Raw genomic sequence first — 23140 nt, forward strand, 5'->3', positions numbered from 1 at the left:
TTTGGCTGATACATTCAGCAGATCTTTTCTGACTATAGTTTCCAAAAAGAGTCTTTTCCTGTCTCAGTCCCTGTAGGTTTGTCTGTCAGCTGATTTGTTTCCCTCCACTCCACTTTATTTTTGTTGCCTAGCTTGTTTAATTTTTCCACGCACTCCCAAACTAGTTTGGATTTTATGATATTGGAGCATAAAGCTCTATGACTGCTTTGTGATCGGACAGGATTTTTTCTTTGTGATAGTTCCTATTTAGATTGTACTGGACACATTTTTCAATTGTATGCATACAAACACACAATCAACAGGTTACTGAGACTTGCAGTTTGTGTATTTTTTTGCTATTCACTATTATAGAACTGAATATAGGTTTATAAAAACAGAGAAAAAGATTTTTGTTACAATTTTACTTTACAATAGTTCTATAAACTTATTAGTTGACTTCTGAACTGTTGAGTTGAAAAATCTAGGTTTGAAAGTAACGAAAATAAAAGCTTTTTGTATCTTATTTTGATTTTGGAATGTCCACTAAAAACATGACCCAAAGATCAGAATTACTGATGAAAATCTCTGTATCCACAATTAGTTGATAGGTGATATATCAGGTCTAGGTCTAGTTTATGACATGTAACTGAAGAGGTTATAGATTATATTGAGTTAAAGTCTATCCTATCTTTCAATGGCGGCTGATTAACATCCTCATTATAAATGTTAGTCTTGGAAAATATGGATATTGTTGGTCCAAATAGATTTCATGACAAACGGGTTTAGATCAGGATTTACACATGCACTGTTTTAGCTCTAATAACAATAGATTGACGAAATTATTATAAAGCATCGATAGTAAATGTTCTAATAAGGGGCAGTCATTGGTAAATCATTTTTTAAAATTTATTTTTTTAGTTATAACTTTGCAAAAGAAAATGTATGTTTGCAAAAATATTAAATTTAGAGTAATCATTTATAATTCTTTGATTATTGAAAATATAAAATTTATATTTGCCTAACTATTATAAATGTCACTAAAGTTAGCAGAGCAATATGAGCAGACAGGAAAAACAATAAGCGGAAAATTCAATACTAATTAAATGCCACATAATGAAATTTTTCACTGTGAAGTTTTTGAGAAATTGGCTGTTCTGCTAACTTTTTTCTAAAGTTAGCAGAGCAATGCAAGTTAAATGTGCAAAATCAATAGATAATGAAAGTAGATGTCACGTGTATATGGAAACTTCGTTATCTACTTTTAATTAATCATACTAAAAGTTTTTTATTAAGAAAGATGAGAAAAGTACTATTTTACCAACAATCCATTTGAAGTAATGAATAACAAATTAAATTGACAAATTAATCAAGTTCTGTGATTGTTTCTAAAGGTTGCTATATCATTAAAAGTTAACAATGTAGTGATTTGGTTTGTATGTAATATTAGTGCTGAACTAGTGTCTCGAATTCTAACAGTGGCTAATGTATTTGTTTGGAAGTGAAGATAAGTTTCAGGTTATGTTTACATGAGTACATGTGTTTTAATTGCAATTCCAAAAACAACTGTTGTAACTACTATTAAAAGAGACTTTTGAAGTTTACCATCAATAATTGCATTCTAAAGCTCGAAACAGTTATAGTTCTGTTGAAAAAATTCCAATTTTCGTCGCAAAAGAAGTTTGTAGTTTTGAGGTTAGGACAAAATGAATAACTGCTCCCAGTGCAACAAAACTTATGGACAGGATGAAATTTTTAAGTGTGACGGTTGTGCCACAAAGTTTTGTGGTCCCTGCTCGAAATTATCTATTACTGAGACTCGCTGCATGGCCCTAAAAGGAACCAGGCATCTAACGTTCTACTGTCCAGCTTGTAGAGCAAATATCGGCCAGATCCCGGATCTTAAACAATTGATTGTTGTGTTGCAAGACGAGATGAAAAGCCTCAGGCAAATGCTTCAAACATCTCAAAGCCAACATGTGCAACCAGCATCAAACTTTGATCGAGAAGAGCTCATCAATGAAATGATGGAGCGCGAAGAGTGTGCCAAAAACATTGTTATATTTAACTTACCAGAATCAAAAGCTAGAGATGTTAAAGCTAAGCAAGAGGAAGACATTAATAGTGTCAAGGAAATATTGCAAGAGACCGTTGGAGGTAACATCACAATAAACACAAAGTGCTTCCGATTAGGGAAGACTTCTGAAGCCAATAAGGTAAGGCCTCTAAAAGTTGTGCTGGAAACAAAATAACAAGCGATTTCAATTCTTAAGAATAAGAACAAGGCCAAAAACAATAGACTACGTATATACTCCGACCAGACCCCAGCCCAAAGGCAGTATCTTAGGGATTTGCGTGAAAGTCTGAACAAGCGAATCCAGGAGGGTGAAACGAACCTTATTATTAAATATGTGAGAGGCATGCCCAAAATAGTCCCAAAAAACTTGTAGAAAACACAAACAAACTTATGGATATATCAATATTATACACCAATACTAATGCACTTATGACTAAATTTGATCAGTTAGTAGTAGAAATAGAGAAAAAAAAACAGCAGTAGTTGTTCTCACAGAAACATGGCTAAATCAATCAATACCAGGCACGTTAGTAAATGTTGATAACTACTCTTTGTTCAGAAAGGATCACTTTGATGGTTATGGAGGGGTCGCCATATATGTTTCGAAATGCTACCAAGGACTACAAGTTATTTCGAGTGATGACAGCACTGAAAATTTAAGCTCATACGAAGCACTGTGGATTAAAATTCAAATAGCTGAGGTAAGGTTTATGATGGTAGGAGTTTATAGACCACCAAACTCTTTGCTAGAAAATGATAGGCAATTTTATGAAAGTATTAAGGCAGCATCATTTACTGAGGACATCCTTGTCATGGGGGATTTCAATTTACCAAACCTAAGCTGGCCAATACTAGGTGAGCCCAGAAATGAAACGTACAGTCTCTTTACTTCTATGTATACTGAAAGTAATTTGTTCCAGCATGTTGACAGGCCCACTAGATACAGAGGGATGCAAGAACCCTCTTTACTGGATTTAGTTCTCAGTAACGACGAAAATTTAGTAACCAAAATTGAATATTGTCCACCAATAGGTAAAAGTGATCATTCGGTGCTACTCGTCAACCTACAAGTGCAGTGTCAAAAAGGAATTTTGCCTCAACAGCGACAAAGAAATTTCTGGAAAGCAGACTTTAACTCTATCAATCAATTTATTAGCAATTACAATCCTGAAAATATTCTAGTAGCAGAGTCGGTCAAAGATAAGTGGAATCAATTGAAAACAATAATTGACATGGCAGTAGATAAGCATATACCCTTTAGGGCACCAAGAAGTAAAAAATCACTTAACAAACCTTGGATAACTAGAGAGATAATTAAAGTTATAGAAGAAAAGCGTAGGTTATGGGACGAACATGCCAGAATCAGATCAGAAGAAAGTTTTGCTCGCTACAGACTTAATAATAACGAACTAACAACCAAAATAAGACAATCTCGGCGACAGTATGAAATAAACATTGCTACTGGAAGCCCAAAGACATTCTACAGTCACATCAGGAAACAAATGTGTTCAAAATCATCTGTTCCTTGTGTTATCAACTCTGATGAGAATCATACAGTACAAGACGCGACAGCTGTGGCAAATGTATTCAGAGACAAGTTTTGTAAGCAGTATGTTACTGAAGCGCTAGATGAACTTCCAGCCTTTGATGAACTGCCAAGAGTAGAGAGGTCCTTTGACAGTATCGAGTTTGCAGTTGAAAAATTGGAAAAAACCTTGAAGAATTTAAGAAGCGACTCAGCACCAGGTCCAGACTGCATCAGTCTATATTTCCTAAAAAATTGTTGGCAGAGCCTGTCCCATCCTTTATGTTTATTAATGCAGACTTCGCTTGAGTCTGGACAACTACCAAGAGATTGGAAAATGGCCTCAGCAACCCCCATACACAAGAAAGGTGATAAAAAGATAGCCTCCAACTACAGAGCCATTAGCCCTACATCAGTCCCATGTAAGATTATGGAAAGAATAATAGTGGATGAGTTACTGAAGTTCATGGATGAAGAAAATATTCTGTCTGCCGAACAACATGGCTTTACCCCTGGAAGGTCAGTCACCACTAATCTGCTTCTTAATTTAGACGTTTGGACTAAGGAATGGGACAAAGGAAATCCAATTGATGCTGTATATATCGATTTTGAGAAGGCCTTTGACAAGGTCCCTATTAAACGACTTCTGATAAAACTGGAGCATCTTGGAATTAGAGGAAAACTACAGAACAGAAAATTCTACGTTAGAGTTAGGCAAAAAGTATCAGAATTTGGAAATGTTGTTAGCGGAGTACCACAGGGTTCAGTGCTCGGCCCAGTACTTTTTATCTTGTACACCACAGACCTGCTATCATTAATTCAGTCAACAAAAAGCTCATATGCCGATGATACCAAGATATCTAACAATCCTCTTACAAGTGGTGAAATCATACAGAATGATTTAACGAACATTTTCAACTGGACCAAAAAGTGGCTATTAAACCTAAATATACAAAAATGTACTGTGCTTCACATTGGAAGAACCAATCCAAATATAGAATATCTAATAAATGGTAGCCCACTGAAGGTGGTGTCTGTTCAAGAAGATTTAGGTGTCACTATTACCGACAACTTAAAGTGGGAGTCACAAATCATCAAAATTGTCAAAAGGGCCAATTCATTAATTTATCTAATAGAAAAAGCATTTGTACACATCACAACAGAGCTCTTCGTCAAAATGTACAAATCTTACATACGCTCTATTTTGGAGTTTGGATTCCAGATCTGGTCACCTTACTTCCAAAAAGATATTGATCTTTTAAAGAAGTCGCAAAGAAGGGCCACAAAAATCCTACCCACTGGTTTTTATGGATTGTCCTATGAGGAAAGGTTGATCAGACTAAATCTACCTAGACTAGAAGACAGACGTTTAAGAGGAGATCTTATAGACACTTTTAAAATTGTGAAACAAATATACAAGTGTAGTGCTTTAAAAGATATTTATGCCTTTAATCAAAACACCAACCTGCGTGGCCATAGCTCAAAGTTATCAAAAGATAGATGTCATTCCAATCCTAGAAAACATTTCATCAGCAACCGAATAGTGGAACAGTGGAATATGCTACTTGAAGAAGTCATCAACTCAGAAACAATAAATCAATTCAAAAATAGACTTGACTCATATTTGCGCACTCGTTTGTGATATAAACTACTGGCTATAATAACAATACGTATAATATGTAAAACTTTAACCATAATAAACTAATTGTACTCATTAATCTTAAGGGGGCGCTAACAGCCTTAGGCTGCCTGCCCTGTATTAGATAATAATAATAATAATAGAATGCTCACATAATTAAATGCTAATAAAGTGATCCTTTGTTCAATGTTAAAAAAAATTCCTCCTATTCTCGTTAGGGCCCGTATAATTAAATGTCTGCCACACGTGTCTATAATTCTTCACCAATGATAGTGTTCTGCTGAGAAAACTGGGAAAAAGTCATTTTTTTTTCGTGACGTCGCCGAAAAATTCATTTTTTCCGCAGCATTTAATTAGCATTAGTCGAGCACTTAATTATACAGGCCGTAACGAGGCCTATCATTTTTTTCATGACGTCAAAGAATAGTTAAATAGTTTTTTATCATTGAATAACGGAGTATTTAACTATGGAACTATTCTACTTCAATTATCTATTGATTTTGCACATCTAACATGCTTTGCTCTGCTAACTTTTTCCTAAATTAACCAGAACAGTCAATTTCTCAAAAACTTGCACAGCGGAAAATTTCATAATGCGGCACTTAATCAGCATTTACTTTTCTGCTTATTGTTTTTCCTGTCTGCTCATATTGCTCTGCTAACTTTAGTGACATCTATTATAACTGTGTCCTGTATCTACAACATTTTAGTTGTAAATAGGATTAATGATAAATGTACGTAGTTATATTTTTTTTCATTTGTCACTTTGGAGAATCTTGCTTGAAGAATATGACATACATCATTCAAATTAAATGTGGTTTCTTAGCATAGATTGTTATGCATGTTTCATCCAAATAGTACATTTCTTCAGATCACCCTAAATAAATTCCATCTTTATCTATAGGGAGACTCTATTATGCTTTCCTCAGCATATTTTGCATTAAAGTTTCCATAATTTGCTTCTTCCTATTTGTAGTGACTCAACCTTGTTCCAAATTCATAGTAGAACTATCTCCATGTTTGTATAACTATTATGAAAACTTTCAATACTAATTAATGATCCTATAATAGGGCATATCTGTCCACTTTACATTTTCGTTCTAATACAAATATCTAGTTGTACTGGTTTTACCTAAACTGTATTAAGTATTAATATTATATATTTATTTTGCAATTATTTAACCACCACAAAAACACTCTTCAGACAATGCAATTTTGTGGGTTACTGTAGTGGTAGTAGTAAACAGTGATATTATAAATGCTCCCAGAAATTCTCATTTAATAAATGTTTGTATAATTCAATATCTCACATTTCAAAATGTGAAGACACCAAATGGTGAGAAATGTAACTTACGGTTTATAATCATTTTCTACCTTAGCCCACAATTTCCTGCTGCTAGGGATGATATGACAAACTACAGAGTCATACACACTAGTTCTATTTGAATATATCAAATTGTAAAAAAATGATATGCACAATTTGTTTAAAATATGCCATTGAAAATAGAGGTAAACAAAAAATTTTTTAGTGAATTTGAGTAGGCTTATGATTTGTCAAGGTTTTGTTTGAAATATGATGATATGAGTTGTAAAATTTTTAAAAAGTATGTGGTCGCCTCCACCACAAATGCTGCCCATCCCTTTACCCGTGAGAAGTTATAATAACTGAACTTTTGCGAAAAATGTTGATAGATGAGAAATATAAATAATTTTATTACCAAAAATTGATTTTTATAACTTTGAATATTTATTTCTTTTTTATTTCAAATTAAACAAAATAAAGGTGTAATATGTATGTGTATGGGAAATGGTTCAATGTCAATATGTATGATTTTGAAAAATCAGAACATGAAGAAAATGATTTGTTACTTGAAGTTTTCGATAATTTATGAATAAAGAATAAAGAAAAATGATATTGCGGAATGAAATTATTTATTGATTATTTGAGATTTATTATCAGTTTAATTATATTTCATTATTTTTAATGTATTATTTATTTAAAAATATTTAATTATTCATTTGATATATGATAAAATTTATTTAGCGTGAATCCTTAGTAATTGTGGGGATTTTAGGGGGTTATTGATTGGGGCTTTAGGGAGATTGATTTTTGAGGGATTGGGGGGACACTGCTCAAATGTAAACTTTAAGAAATTTCAATACTCACATCACAATTTTTTGGTAATAGGCTTTTTATTAAGTGACCTTTGCAATAGTTGAATAAAATTCGAAGAAATTTTGCGGCTTTGATATAAAACTGAACGATGCGCGTCCGCGCTCAAACGTAAACTTTATGAATTTTTTTTTGTCTTTATAAAAAATACATCACAATTTTTAGTTAATTGTTTTTAAATTAGGTAAACACTGTTATAGTTGTATAATATTTTTTTTATTATCTGGGTCTTTGGCTCAAAATCGTGAAAAATGTACAAAAACACAAAATTTTTTATCCATTTAATCTTCAATTTTTAGTATTAAAATTATGTAGCCTATTATAATGTAATTAAATATCTTCTCTATTAACATTTTTTTGCAAAAGTTTATTTTATTTTGGGATAAAATATTCGTAGAAGAAATCCGTGGATAACTACAAACGGTTTTGATATATAAAAAACAATGCATGGTCAGATAATTTTTTTTGATCTATAAAAAGTGATGATGGCATACATCTTGAATATCTTACTATACCTATTTTATCTTCTAAAAATTCAAAATTCAAAAATGAATAACTAATACCAATACTTAATTCTAGTATTATAACTTAGTAATAACAAACTATTGTGCATCAATAAGTTTCTAGCCTTCGGATATTAAATTATTTATTTAATGGAATTATTAATTTTTTTATTTTATAGAAGGTGGTAAATCAGAAAATTTGGTAACAAAAGCACAAGAAACTCCTAGAAAATCGGCAAGAAAATCAGCTGACGAGAAGGAAGAGGTAAGTGGAAATTAACAGTATCAGGACTTATTTAACTAGATGAACAGCTTTATGGCTATATTACAAACTTGCATTGATAGTTTTTAGAAATTCCTAATTTAATTTGTTAAAAATCTACACTCACACTAAATCATTTGATTTACTCCACAAGGTTCGAACAATTTACAGTAACTTTTTTTAGTAAGAATACATTCATATTTCTTGAGAAATGTGTGCAGGGTGTCTAGCCATCGGGAAATAGCGGGAAAAAAGCGGGAATTTTTTGGCAGTGGGAAAAGACGGGAAAACAACGGGATTTTTTTTCGAGATCGGGAATTTTCGGAGAAATGCACAGAAAGTTGTAGTTTCAATACATAATTTGCTTCCTGCTAGCAAAATTGATATAGGATTTTCAACTAAGAGCGCATTGAAGAATGCTAAAATCAAGCCCTCTGGTGAATTATTGACTAAATTCATGATTGATTGTAAGAATTGTTTCGTTAAAATTATTAAAAAAATTCAAGAACGATCACCTCTATTGTATAAACTTACAAAGTACATAACTTGTGTGAATCCAAATTTAATCGCACATCAATCCAACGTAGCTCTGCAGCGACTTGACTCTTGCTTGGCTGTTCTGGTCGACACGAACAAGTTGATTTCTGGCTCGACGGCTGACAAAATAAAAAAAGAGTATCGAGATATTCTACAATTTTCTAACACCATTCAATCCATGAAGATATATAATCGAAGTGTAAAAAGGCTTGATAAATTTTGGATAGAATTGATAGAAGATTCCGGTTTGACCTGCCCGAACTTGATTAATTTTCTAGAAATAATTTTCATTTTATCTCATGGAAATGCAGCAGTTGAGCGCGGATTTTCCGTAAACAAAGAGGCAATCGTTGTAAATCAGGCGGAATCATTTATGATGCAGTTACTGCGGCAAGGGGCATCAAACGCGTATCTATCACATCTAAAATGATGTTGAACGTGTGAATGGCGCATAGTAGATATTTGGAGTTCTGTCAGAATAAAAAAAATGAAGATGCACAAAAACAAAAGGAGTCTAATGAAAGAAAAAGAAAAGCAGAAGAAGTTAAAGAATTGAAAGCAAAACGAAAGAACTTGATAGAACAAACATCAGCTTTAAATGACCAAATCAAAAATTTAGAAAAGAATAAATAAATGAACCTATTGTGATTCGCTATTAATATAAGTAGTCATTAATTCAATAATATATTTCATTTATATTTTGTTATGAGTAACTAATATGTATCATTCTTTATGAAAAAACAATAAAAAAGCGATAATTATTTTTTTTGTATTGAATGCTATTGTTTATTGAATATTACTAAAAATTGGTTTACTAATATCGGGAAAATTAGAAAAAGTTGTCGGGAAAAAGCGGGAAAACTGCGGGAATTGAGATGCACGTCAGGTCTAGACACCCTGTGTGTGTCAAAAACAGACTGTTCTCGATATTCGATTTTGATTCAAATATTAATAACACCCTGATTTTGATAACATAACTATTTTTAGGTGAAATCAACGAAAACTAGTGCTGCATCACCAATTGCAGAAAAAGGAAAACCTCAAGAGAAAGCACCACAGGAAACACCTGCTCCTGCCAAACCAGATGAACCTTCTAAAGTCTTGCCATCATCACCCCAAAATACAGCAGAAGTTAATTCCAATCGTCAATCAGTTTCAATTAAAGTGCCTGAAACAGATAAAAAAATAGTTGCTCCAGTAGGTCCTCCAAAAACTGTTCCTAAACCTAAAGATGAAACCCTAGATAAACCAAAATCTTCTGAAAAACCAATAAGTGAAGTAAAACACCTGGCAAGCTCTCCAGTTAAGGTGAAACCAGCAGGGGATACTAAGATTGAGGCAAAATCTCCAGAAAAACCTAAAATTGAATCAAAATTAACCGTAACAGCGACGAGTGAAACAAAATCACAAGAAAAACCTAAAAGTGAAGTAAAATCGCCAGAAAAACCTAAAACTGAAGCAAAATCGCCAGAAAAACCTAAAACTGAAGCAAAATCACCAGAAAAAGAAAAACCATCAGAAAAACCGAAATGCGAACCAAAGTCTCCAGAGGAACCGAAAAGTGAAATAAAATCACCAGATAAAAGTAAGAGTGAAGTGAAAGAATTAGAAAAACCTATAAACGAAGATAAAAAACAAGAAAAATGTAAAAATGATGAAACATTAGAAGAACCACAAGTTGAGGGAAGATCCAACGGAGATGCGTCTGTTAAAAATGCTAAATTGGATGACATAAGTGAAGATAAGGTAATAATTAAAGTAAACTAATTGTTAATCATATTAGGGTCTTTATACCTACAAATTTTATTATCTAATTAACCCACTTGAAAAATGCATCATTATGTTGAAATTATCATTTATAGAAGTTCTTTTATCTACTGATAATTGTTTACTAAACTGAATTTATTTTTTAGGATAAGCCAACATCAATGGAAGTACAAGAAGAATCAGTTAAAACGAAAAAAACTGAATCGAAAAGTGACCATAGAGGAGAAAAACGAAAACGTAGTGGTGATTCTCCAGATAGGTCACCAAAAAGGCAAAAGACTCCCCCGGAAGATGAACCAGATATCGATGTTAACAAAGTTCAACTGAGTTGGTGTGAGTATAAATAAATGTTTATAGATTCCATTCAATTTCGTTGCTCAATTCTCATTTTGTTTTAACAGATGATTCAGATTTACATCTTGTAATAAATAAATCGACATTTTTATCTGCTAAACCTTTAAATGATGGTGCCTTTGGTTATGCCTGGGCAGGAGCTAGAGCAACACATGGTGTTTCAGCTGGAAAGGTATATTGCTTCCATTTCTCACTTACAATCATTACTGTACATTTTTATTTATTTTTAGGTTTATTATGAAGTTAAAGTTACTGATAAACTCAAATGGGACGATTTTTCAGTTCCCACAGAACGTTTTAGATTAGATAGAAATAAAAGGGACGATCGGAGGCATTCAAGAAGATCTGATTATAAAAGTGGAAGGAAAAGCGAGGACAAATCTAAAGAGAAATCAGATAAAAAAGAAAAGAAACAGGATAAGAAAGAAGAATCGATGGAAGTAGTTGAAAGAGACACAAATGAAGAAAAGCTTGCAGAGGGTATTGCAGAAAGTAGCGACAAGAAATCTGACGAAAAAATGGAAACTGAGGAAAAATCTGACGAAAAAATTGATTCTGAGACAAAATCTGATGAAAAAATGGAAACCAATGATGAAAATTCGGAAGAAAAGGACAATGAAGTTAAAAAAGATGCAGAAAAGCAAAAGGACAATGAAGAGAATAAAGATGTTGAAATGGAAAAGAACAACGAAGAGAAAGATGTAGACTGTGATAAGAATTGTAAAGAGAAAAATAATGATGAAAAAGAAAAAGATGCTAAAGAGGTAAAGAAAAAGATTGACGAAAATGAAGATAAGGAAAAACCTGAAGAGGCTCCTCTACCAACTCACTTCATTCGAATTGGGTGGTCGATAATAAGATCTTCCCTACAACTTGGTGAAGATAAAAACTCCTATGCTTACGAATCTTCTGGAAAGTTTGTGAAGAATAAAGAATTTGTTGCTTATGGCGTGTCTTTCGATGCTGGATCCATAATTGGGGCTTATCTAGTACGCTTTTAGTTACTCTGTTTATTTAATATCGTTAATCTGTTTTTTTTTGTAGGATATTTCCGAAAATACTGTCACATTCCAGTTTGCAGTGAACGGAGAACTTCAGCCTGCTATCGAAATACCAAAATCCGAATTATCTGATGATTTCGCTTTGTATCCTCATGTACTTTCCAGGAATTACGAATTTGAGGTTAATTTCGGCGAAAAGGAGGAACCTTTGGTTGGAATATCATCAGAACTTGAAGGTTACAACTTTATTAGCAAAGTTGACAATAAAGTCCCTGGTCTCAAGAGACCAGAAAGTAGAAGCGATTGTGAGGTAATTAGAACAAAGAGTTATTTTTGTTTTTGATATTTTATTCAACAAAAATTATTCTTAACAAGTTTGGTCCCAACTTTTAATCAATCTGTAGGTTCTTGATTTCAATCCATAGATTGTTGCATATATACATTTGATATTATTTCTCAACACTTCTTTGCTGTAAAATATTGCATATTTCATTTCTTTGGACACTGTCAAATGCTTATTAAATGTTCATTTGACCAATTTTGTTTGAGAGCATTGGCTTCTACCTAGTTATACAGCCTTTCGGAAGAAATTAGAGCAGATGTTTTTTCCTATAAGGTAGGGCAAAAGAATCTTCCAATATTCTTTTGCTTTCAATTGCTTTTCAATGAAAAAATTTGGTTCTGCTTGTGAAAGTGGTTTATTTAATCCATTAGAATTTATTCCATCAAGTTGAGAAAATGATAACAGCAAAGTGGCCACCGCTAGAGCCTATGACCATACCTCGTTTTATGCCAGTTTCCATCACTCTTATCAGAACTTTGGTAGACAGGTTCTCACATTCTTGGCGACTACTTTCAATAAGAGTTTCGAGTGTCTGACCCTTACACTAACGTAAACTCGAAACTTTAAAAGACCCTATATAACGCAGTCTCAAATGCTTCTTTCAGAAATATCAGTTGTGGCTCGAACAGTATGCGCCGTTGCACTATCCTGTGGGAACCACATGTTCTCCAGTCCCATGCTTTTGTCGATTTGACAGTTTGTACCACTTGCAAAAGTTGCCAGGTTTTCCATTAGGAAGATTTCTTTTGCCCCACTCGTTATTCTTAACGATTCTGACAGTCTGTGGTGACGCGATTGCGTCCAGCTCTGACTGTATTTTAATGCTGTCCTGTAGCAAATGGTTGTTCAATGGCATATTGCACATATTGGCAGAGACAGTTCACACGTTTGGAAAAATTATTTCCTCACTCATGCAGAAACTGTATCTACAGATACCATTGTAATGAAAGTTCGTTTTTTCTTGGTATATTACAATTATATCACTTTTTTAAAAAACAACAAAAGCTTACATTGCAAGCGAATTATTTTATATTGGCTTCTAAATGAATTTTCAAACATTTTTTATTTTTTGAAGATACAATCTGAGAAACTTCTGTTTTTACTACAAAAAGAACTGTTTGTTATTTGTGGTAACGAAAATAAATCATTTGATGCCAAATCAGAGCTATATGGTTAATCAGCTGGACCTTCTGGCTGGTTGGAAATTTACGTTTGTGCAGTGGTGTTAAGATTGTCGTGATGAAAAATGATCCCACTCTGCTTTGTTGTTTTCCGAATGACTCCTTAAGTGGTTCAAGTGGTAATGTACCATTTGGAAACTGCTGCCACATGACTGGTAATGCCAAAGTCACTGACAATGGGCTTCTTCCTCAAACAAACTTTTGTTAAATTGGTCCCATATTGAAAGACTCAGTTGCTTACTGTTTTCTTTTGGGGTCATTTGCTTAGATCCTTGATTTGTCATTCATTATTCAAGTTTAGAGGGATCCAAAAGCAACAATTGGTTTACATTTACGGCCAAATGATCATGTAGTATTCTTGTTGATGCTAGTCATACTAATGCTCAAAGATGTCTTAATCTAATGGTACATTCATAGTTCATAGATGTGGGCTGCCAGGGAGCTGTTAAGCACATAGGCCTTTAGATAAGCGCCCCACTTGACGTTACCAGAGGTTATGTCCTTTGAAAAGTTAATCAGGCCCTTTGGCAGGTTGTGAGGTTCACCTAGGTGTTAAACAGCGTTCGAGTGAGTGCAGGGCACTTGCAGATAACGTGATCTGCGGTTTCATCATCCTCCATGCACCAACGGTACTCCGGATCGTCCATGATGTCCATGGTGTGGAGATGGAGTCTTAGATGGTAGTGTCTGGTTAGTTAGTTGGATAGTCTGTTTAATTGGAAAATGGAACATTAAATATTGTTCTTGCTTAATCAATTTAAGCACAGTGTTGTTTTCAGTCACAACAGCCAAGCTTGAATTCGTTTTACACCATTGATGCAATCTTGTTCTGATAATTTATGTCGAAAGCTATGCCGAAGTGCTCATGGGTTAATTCCGTTTTTACTGTTGACCGCACTTTTCAATGAACTGCAAATAACATCATTCACACTCAAATAACAACATTTTTGAATTGAGATTATATTCAAATCAAAAGTGTAAATTATATACAGGAAATGTCATTGAGAGTAAAAAACAGTGTTGCAAATAAGAAAAATATAAATAGCAACCCTTTTAACACGTTGACCACAAAATAACTTGTAATTAACCTCCCCAAAGAAATTTTTATCGCCCAATTCAACTGAGAAATTTTTTTTTCAATTTTCTACATTCCATATACCTTTTAGTGCAATCTTTGTATTTAAATTAGAAGTTTTAATGATACAACACGATTAGATAAAATCGTTAAAATTGCCTCGGCTGTCAACGTCTTAAGAGTGATTAACTCACAAATAATCAAGGTAAAGTTTGTTCATTATTGTGACAGTGGGCGGTCAACAAACCGTTGCCCACATAGACCTTCTGATAAAATTATCATGCCCCTCTAAAAACTACCTTAGGCCAATGTCTTTTTAAACATCATAGGGGAAACTGTAAGGTTTACCCACGTGATAGAACCTCGCATGTTTAAATGCTTGGCACCAGTGATATTACAGTTCGTTTTTGATGTCTTCAACGTTTGAAAATTTCTAATCAAAATGAATGGGATTTACACTACTTGTAATTATTTTGTAAATTCGAAAAATAAATAATAATATTTTCAGGTGCTTCTAATGTGCGGACTACCTGCTTCTGGAAAAACCCATTGGGTTAATGAACATGTTGTTACAAATCCAGACAAAAATTATACTATACTAGGTAACAATAGTATACTAGATAAAATGACAGTAAGTAAATATTTATACATGTTTACTAATAAGGATCTCAATATATAATTAATTTAATTATAATCGAAAGAAGTTAGTATGTACTCACAGATTTCAAAATGAGGTTGAAGCTTCAGGATTTCTTACACATTCCCTAGCGCACAGACTGAGGATGACACTATACATTTCTTTATTTTCTGTCAATTATGTACTACACATTTTCAATTGAGAACAAATCTGGAGGTCTTGAAGGACCAAAGTAGGGCATGATTGAATATTTCTCGAATGTATCAATTTGCATTCATCTTGCCCCTGATGGAAACTGAAAGTAACATTGAGCCATAAGTAGTAGCTCCTCATATCATAATAAATCATCAAAAAATTGAAGGTTTTTTCGTTCTTCTCACCTTCACTCGGCCATCAAGCATGTCTGGACAGAACCGGAATTCATAACTGAAGACGATAGTCCTCCATTCCTAATTCCACGCTAGTCGTTCTTGGTACCACTGAAACCTATTCATTTGATGTTGTGGTGTAGAATGAGAATGTACCAGCTACTGTGATAGATATGAGAAAAGGCCAAACCTTTTCTATCTATAAATACTTCCTCATTTTAAAGACCTTTTTAGTGTTCTCTAAACAATCAATTTGCTATTACCAACATCGATGGGGAATGATCTCTTAGATCTAGTAATCTTAAGCAACGATTTTGACTTTTTCTGCTTATGCATCCTGTTTCTCTAGTTCTTCGTGTCACCATTGATAATATTGGAAAACTCGAATAAAGTGAGTCAGTCCAGTCATCGAAAAGGTTATTTAAATGCTCTACTTACATTCTAATCTTGTATTTTCTCACAAATATGTCTGTGAAATACTTATCTTAGCAATTAAATAATATTATAGGTTGTTAGTGTTATAACTTATAATATCTTTAATTTGGACTCATAGTTAATTAAAAAGCAAAACCTCTATTTAGAAAAATATAATTATCCAGAAAAAATTATGAATTCAAGACGTGAACATAAAAATACTAAAATCCCTGAAATGGAATCAAAGAGAGAACATAAAAACTTCCACAATTCGTTTAAATGCAGAAAATGACAAAGGTATTAATGATGAAACAGACCTGAAGAATGATGATGATGATATCAATATATTTCATTTTTCAAAAGTAGTCTAAATGCAGAAAATTACGAAGCTATTAATGATAAAAAAGGCCTAAGAAATGATATCAATATATTTTATTTTCCACAAAAAAATTTCTTGTCGCGCCCCGATACGATTCAACGTCGTTAATTTTGTTGACCAGGACTCTCTATTTTTGGCTATTTCTGTAGCCTTTTCTCACTTTAAGTTTATTTGTTGCAGTTCTTTCCCAATAGCTCTTCTGTTCGTGCAGTCTGCCTAATTTTCTTATGCCTTTTATAATTTAATGCTTGTCTGGTTAAATTTGGTAGGCATATGGTTGATAAACAATTAAATTTTCTGGAAAATGTTTCTATTAAATTTCCAAGTTTCGGTCCCATAAAACAGAACAGATTTAGATTGGTTTAAAATAATCTCAGTTTTGAGGTTATTGAGATACTTTTTGAAGATCATATTTTATACAGTGACTTAAAAGCATTTTGTGACAGGCCTATTCTTTTTTTACCCGACTGCCAGGAAGGGTTATGGGTTATCGCGTATCTTGTATGTATGTAATATTCTTTATTACCTTGTATCTCCAGAACCGCTAAACGGATTTTCACATTTGAGGTATCGTTAGATTCGTTTCATTAGCCCAAGTGTTCTTAGATAGGACACATTAAAAAAAACAAAATGGCGGATTTTGGACGCCATGTTGTGAGGTAAAAAAATTTTTTTACTACCAAGCATATCGAGTTGGGTATCAAAATGAAGGATTTTACACACTGATTGTAAATATGTATATAACTTGCAGTTTTAATATTAAATGGAACGATAAATAATAGACGAAATATCTATGGTGCCATATTTAAGTGTTTGAAATGTACATTTGCGGCTTCAACAATATAAAGAAAATGAAGCTATATTCGGCGGAGTAAATGTTTTATTTTTTGGAGATCTTATGCAGTTGCCTCCAGTGTCTAAGGTTTCTGGGGGATCTTATTGCTTCCGTCAGCCAGAAAGGTTATCTGCTGAAATTAATCTTTGGAATTTATTCAGTTTTTGTGAGTTGCCCCAAAATATGAGGCAAGCTGGAGATACAACTTGTGGACATATTAAACAGTCTTCGCGTTGGAGAACTTACAATGCAGCAGTTATCTATCATAGTTGATAGGGCCATTTGACGATGGAGAAGCTGTCAGAATTTTCCCAACAACTAGACTGGTTGATGCATATAACGCGACTATGACAGAAAAGTTATAAAAGCTCAAAAAAGTATACACCGTTAGTGCTGTAGACATCTCATTGGATCCTAAAACATATGGTCAAAAACCACAAGAGGAATACTTACCTGAAGATCCCAATAAAACAGGTGGTATACCAAACCAACTCAAATTAGGTGTAGGCTCTCGAGCCATGCTAAGACAGAACATCAATGTTAACCATGGGCTGGTTAACGGTGCTATGGGTGTTATCCGACGAATAGATTGGCCAGCACTACGCAGAGAGCAGTTGGAGCCGGGAGAACTGCCACAAGCAGTATTTGTGGAGTTCGATGACCCAAATATAACAGGGAACCGACCTGCTATTGGAGTCCAGATAGAGCCTTGTGCTACAGTATTTGATGCTTTACGTGGTAAAGGCAAGATCGAGCGACGAATGCTTCCCTTAATTTTATGCTGGGCAGTGACGGTGCATAAATTACAGGGCACAACTTTAGACCGAGCAGTTGTAGATTTAAGTAGAAACTTATTTGCAAAAGGTCAAGCTTCCGTTGATTTGAGCAGAGTGAAGACTCTCTCCTGACTTGCTATTAGCTCTCTTGACCCTAACAAATTGCTTAACCAACCACACGATATAAACTCATACCTGCATATTGTACACTTAGAAATATCAGCACGGTAGTTTTTTCACTTTTTTGCAACATTATAAACAGAATTGCAGTCGGAGGCATGAAATTGAATGCTATGATAAATTATTATCTCTTTGTATTGTTTGGTACTGTTCCAATTTATGTTTCTGGTTTTAAGTACCTAATCATTATTTTTTTAAAATACCTTATCATTGAATTTTCATCTTGTTTCAGTCTTTTCAGTTGATTTTTAATTGTAGTTATCCATGCAGGCGGGTTGAACGGGTGGAACTTGGTTGAAATTCTTCAATTGCATAAATAGATAAATAGTAAGATTTTTTTTAGGTTTCTGGAGAACCATTAAAGTCCAAATACAAAGGAAAATGGGGTGTCCTCGTTGATAGAATTCAAAAATGTTTGAATAAATTGGTGTCCACTGCTGCTTTACGTAGAAGAAACTATATCATCGATCAGGTAAGATTTTGATTTGAACTTTAGGGTGTTTAATGTGGAATAAATGAAAATGAAAGTAAGTACATCTCTTAGAAGGTGCCTTGAATAAGAAAGAAGTAAGTATATTTTAGAATAGTCGAACATACATTACGCGATAGATAAAGGTAATCAGAAAATATGTGGGAAGGGAAAAGTATTGATTACTTTGAAGAATTATCGATTTGTATTTTTATGTTTATGTCATGTGACATGAAATTTAAAACAGTAAAAGTGAAATTTTACTGCCTCATAACAGATTTTAGGGATTCCGGTTATCGAAGATTTTTCGTTATTTTTCATTTTCTTGTAGGGTGAATCACAGGTTAACTGGTCGTCATTATGAATCGTTCTTATTTACAGTAGTAAGAATGTAATTAACGATGTATCGCTTCCCACAAATAGACAACATACTATATGTTACTAGTGTCAGTGAGTAACATATTAATGTATGTCCCCAAATTCGATTTCTAATGTGAGGATTTACTCGAAAACGTCAACCATAATCATAAATCGAGTAAACTTCAAGAATATCAAGGCAGGTAAAATTGTTAAAAGCTCGAATTTCTAAAACAGTTATTTCTCACATTAAACCATACCTTCCTTCCGAAGTTGTTTGAGCAACTGGTACAGATATTAAAAATATATAAATAAATATAATCGGAAAATACATCAACTCAAATTTGGCATACCACTGTTTTGAAATCTCTTCGCTTTTGCACAATGTTCAATCTAAGATGTGTAATTAGGCATTAAATATTTACTTTCAATTAAAATTTCAATAATGGTGTAAAAAATTATAAAAATCTACTATACTTTATAAAGAGAATTCCCAATTTACAATAACAAATAAAGTAGAAACGGTGGAGGTTTTCCATCATGCGATTAATGCGTCAGCAACAATATTCACATGAATTGAATCAAAATTTCTGCCGACCACGCAGCGAGTTTTTAATATCATTAAAAAAGTCGAAATAAAGTATAACAAATGCATAGAGAACCGATACAATGAATAGAACGATTTTTCTATCTCAAAATAGTAATAACAAAGAATATTTCTAATGTTTGTATATTTATGAAACTGAACAGCCAAAAAATGCAGTGCACTGAAAATAATTTTAATTTTGAAACTTTATTTAAACAGAAACGGTCCGAAAAAGTTAAAATAAACGATAAACAATATAGGGAAAACCAATACAATAAATAAAACAATTTTTCCATCTCACAATAGTTATAGAGATGAATATTTACAATGTTTGTATTTCAATGAAACTAAACAAATTTTTTATTTTAAAAGTTTATTCAAACAAAAATGGACCAAAACGGTTAAACCCTTTCATAAGAATATAGGGAAACTAATAAAATAACAATTAAAAAGTTGAAATCAACGATAAAAAATACATAGAGAACTAATACAATAGACTAAACGATTTTTCCATCTCAATAGTAATAGCGATGAATATTTGTAGTGACATGTGATATGGGGGAATATTTGTAATTCGAACAAACCAAACAGCCAGAAAATACACTTGACTGAACATAACTTTAAGATTGAAAGTTTGTTCATACAACTGTCTTGTAATATGGAAAAATATTTGTAGCGTTCTGTAATTTGAACAAGCCGAACAGCCCGAAATTGAAGTATACTGAATAAAATGTTGATTTAAAAAGTTTATTTAAATATAAATGGGCCAAAGAATAAACTGTAAATATGCAATAAATACGATAACAAATAAAGGAAAAACTAATATGACGGTTTTTTATTTGAGAATGTAATATGAAACAATATTTGTGATATTTTATATTTCGATTAAGCCAAAAAAACCGCGCACGGAACAAAATTTTTATTCTGAAAGTTTATTTAAACGGGAATAGACAACAACAACTCTTAAATAAACAATAATAAATAAAAGGAAAATATATTTAATAAATGAAACTGTTTTTCCATTTCAAAATAGTAATAGAGAAGAATAGTTATCGTGACTTATGATATGGAATAAAATTTGTAATGTTTTGTATTTCGAATTAACCCAGCAGCCAAAAAATACTGAACAAAATTTTTATTTCAAACAGAAATGGGACCAAAAAGTTTTGATTAAACGATAACAAATAAAGGGAAGACTAATACGACGATTTTCTATTTCATTTCACAATGTAATAGGGAAGAATATTTGTGATATTTTCTATTTCGAATAAGCCAAAAAATACAGCAGACTCAACAAAATTTTTATTCTGAAAGTTTATAACAGTAATAGACCAAGAACTCTAAAACAAACGATAATAAAGGTAATAAATACAGAGAAAGTGAGTATACTGAACGTTTTTCCATCTCATATCTCAGAATATATAATTTATGGACATTAGGAAGAGAAAAATGAAGAATTGATTTCTCAGTATTCAATTTGTTAAAGTATTATTTATTGGGGAAAATATGATATAGTTCAAGTTATCCAGACCTGTGAAACCCCTACCAACCTAACCGTAACTCTTTCAAAAATTTAAACAGAACCTTACGGAATGTAGTTGACAGATTGACTTATTAATCAGTTATGTTAAAGTTGTAGTTATTGTAATCTTCAAGAGGATCCAACGACTTCAATCGATCTACGTCAACTCGAAAATATCAATATTTAAGGATGGCAGTTTATTCCGTTGCCGGGGCGTCTTATTTGGATTAAAAGTGTTGCTGTACACTTTTTGTTACACGTCACGTACACAGATACAGGGTCTGTGTTATGGTAAAGTAAAATTTTAAATGTGTGCTGGATTTCTGTCAACTGCAAGCTGTATATATTAGAATATAATTATGTGGGTTATATCAAAAATGTTTGTTATATCAATATAGAATACATACCATCATAATCTTTTTCAGTCCATTGTAACCACGGATTTTTTAAAAATAATTTATCTGATGTACTCGTAAAAACTTTACGAAAGTGTAGTTTATCCCTAACCAGTTGAAATCGTTTAAAAACTAAGAGGTAATTTAAGCCTTTATTGTGAATAAAAAAATGGTATAGGAACCCAACTTTAGTATCTATCATTTTTTGGTATGGACATATTCTTGCCAGGAGACGAGACCATCACTTTTCAAATAGGTCATCACATCTGAATTGGTATCTGAATATTCAAGGTGAACACACTATTTGTACTACCACTACACCAACACTCACAATTACTCTGTGGGACGAGCGTAGACTGAAGATAAACATTATTTCTGCAGAACATAAGTTGGTTATCGAAACGCGCGTGTAATTGTGAGTGTTGGTGTAGTGATAGTATAAACAGTGTGTTCAGCATGAATATCATCAACGGTTCCAGAGATTCTCACATTAAGAAAATGAAAACATGAAAACTGGTGGTCTCATCTCCTGGTAAGAATATTTCCATAAACACGATAGATAATGTTTTCATAACCAAGTTATCCTCCTCAGAGATAATGTTTACCTTCAGTCTACGCGCGTTCGACAGTGTATTTGTGAGTGTTGGTATAGTGGTAGTATAAACAGTGTGTTAAGTATTTCGTAATGTCGATTTTAATATTTCAACCAATCTATTAAATAGCCGAATAATTTTATTTCACATTGATCACAATTATCCCTTTTCAAATGAAATGTTTAAAACATTTTTTATTTGAAAATCTTATTATGTCTTTATCGAACTAACAATTAGGGTCAAAAAGTTATGGATCGATGTCATTTTACCTATAGTACTACAAAACTACATGTTTTAACAAAAAATACAAATTATTTTGGTTGTAGAAAATTTTTTGTGGATAATGACTGTTTGGATCTTTCATTATTGAAAAATTTTCGATTCCTTTTCACAAATTTCTTAGTTCATGTTTACATATAGATATCGATACCTTCCAATTTGGTAAGTTGGTATAGTGGGGTATTGTAAGGGTTGTTAAGTGGTTGTCTCTTGACATGTTTCCTTGAGCCATTGTTTCTGAAAATTTATTAATTCCATCGCTTTTGGTTTTAGGATTAAGAATATAGGGTGATCATAACATGTTGCTAATATCATAACAGTAACACATCACTCAAGTCACCGGTCTAGTAAGCAAGACAATTTTCCAGCCAAATTTATTTTTATTGATCAAGATAGTTTTATTCGAGAGTGAAACGACTAGAAGTATTGTTCCCTAGCCTGAAAATAAGTTTCTGTTTCTGCTACGACTTTATCATTTGATTGATATTTCTTTTCTTTGGACATTCTTTCAGGTCTATAAATTACAATATTCGCTGGAGTTCAGATCTGACCCGCAATATTCTTTTTTCATTATTAAACAAAATTCGCAGAGCTGCTAAAGAAATAATACAAAATTTCCATGGAAGCCTTTACGCTCTCTCAATGAAACCATATACGGTCTTGTGTTTTAACATCAACGAGTTTTCGTTTAGTATTGGATAAACTATACTTTTGTGTTAGTTACAGCAGCTTGAAATGATACAAGAAAACGTGTAATGTGCAAGAACTTGAATGCATTTTTTTCCAAAGTCAAAATATTTCATATAATTATATGTTACGTCGTTTGGCATTATTCGAGTCTTTTACCACTGCCCTAACAAAATTCTAATAGTAAATTATACAATTTCCTAACCTCAAATTTCGTTTGATTTTTTGTGATTGATTTAAAAATTAGAAC

The 23140-nt window shown here is 32.8% G+C and overlaps 1 protein-coding gene across 2 annotated transcripts in view; it reads left to right on the top strand.

Moving 5' to 3' along the window:
- The window catches only part of LOC130448095 (heterogeneous nuclear ribonucleoprotein U), a 37178-nt gene that overhangs the window by 1375 nt on the left and 12663 nt on the right, over window positions 1-23140 (top strand). For both annotated transcript variants that reach the window (XM_056785292.1, XM_056785293.1), the window contains exons 2-9: window positions 8073-8158; window positions 9680-10438; window positions 10606-10792; window positions 10861-10985; window positions 11044-11802; window positions 11858-12124; window positions 14922-15044; window positions 18346-18474. In XM_056785292.1, the coding sequence (XP_056641270.1) occupies window positions 8073-8158; window positions 9680-10438; window positions 10606-10792; window positions 10861-10985; window positions 11044-11802; window positions 11858-12124; window positions 14922-15044; window positions 18346-18474 (2435 nt within the window). The remainder of the gene's footprint in view (window positions 1-8072; window positions 8159-9679; window positions 10439-10605; window positions 10793-10860; window positions 10986-11043; window positions 11803-11857; window positions 12125-14921; window positions 15045-18345; window positions 18475-23140) is intronic.

This window comes from Diorhabda sublineata, chromosome 8, assembly GCF_026230105.1.
Source record: "Diorhabda sublineata isolate icDioSubl1.1 chromosome 8, icDioSubl1.1, whole genome shotgun sequence".
Lineage (NCBI taxonomy): Eukaryota > Metazoa > Arthropoda > Insecta > Coleoptera > Chrysomelidae > Diorhabda > Diorhabda sublineata.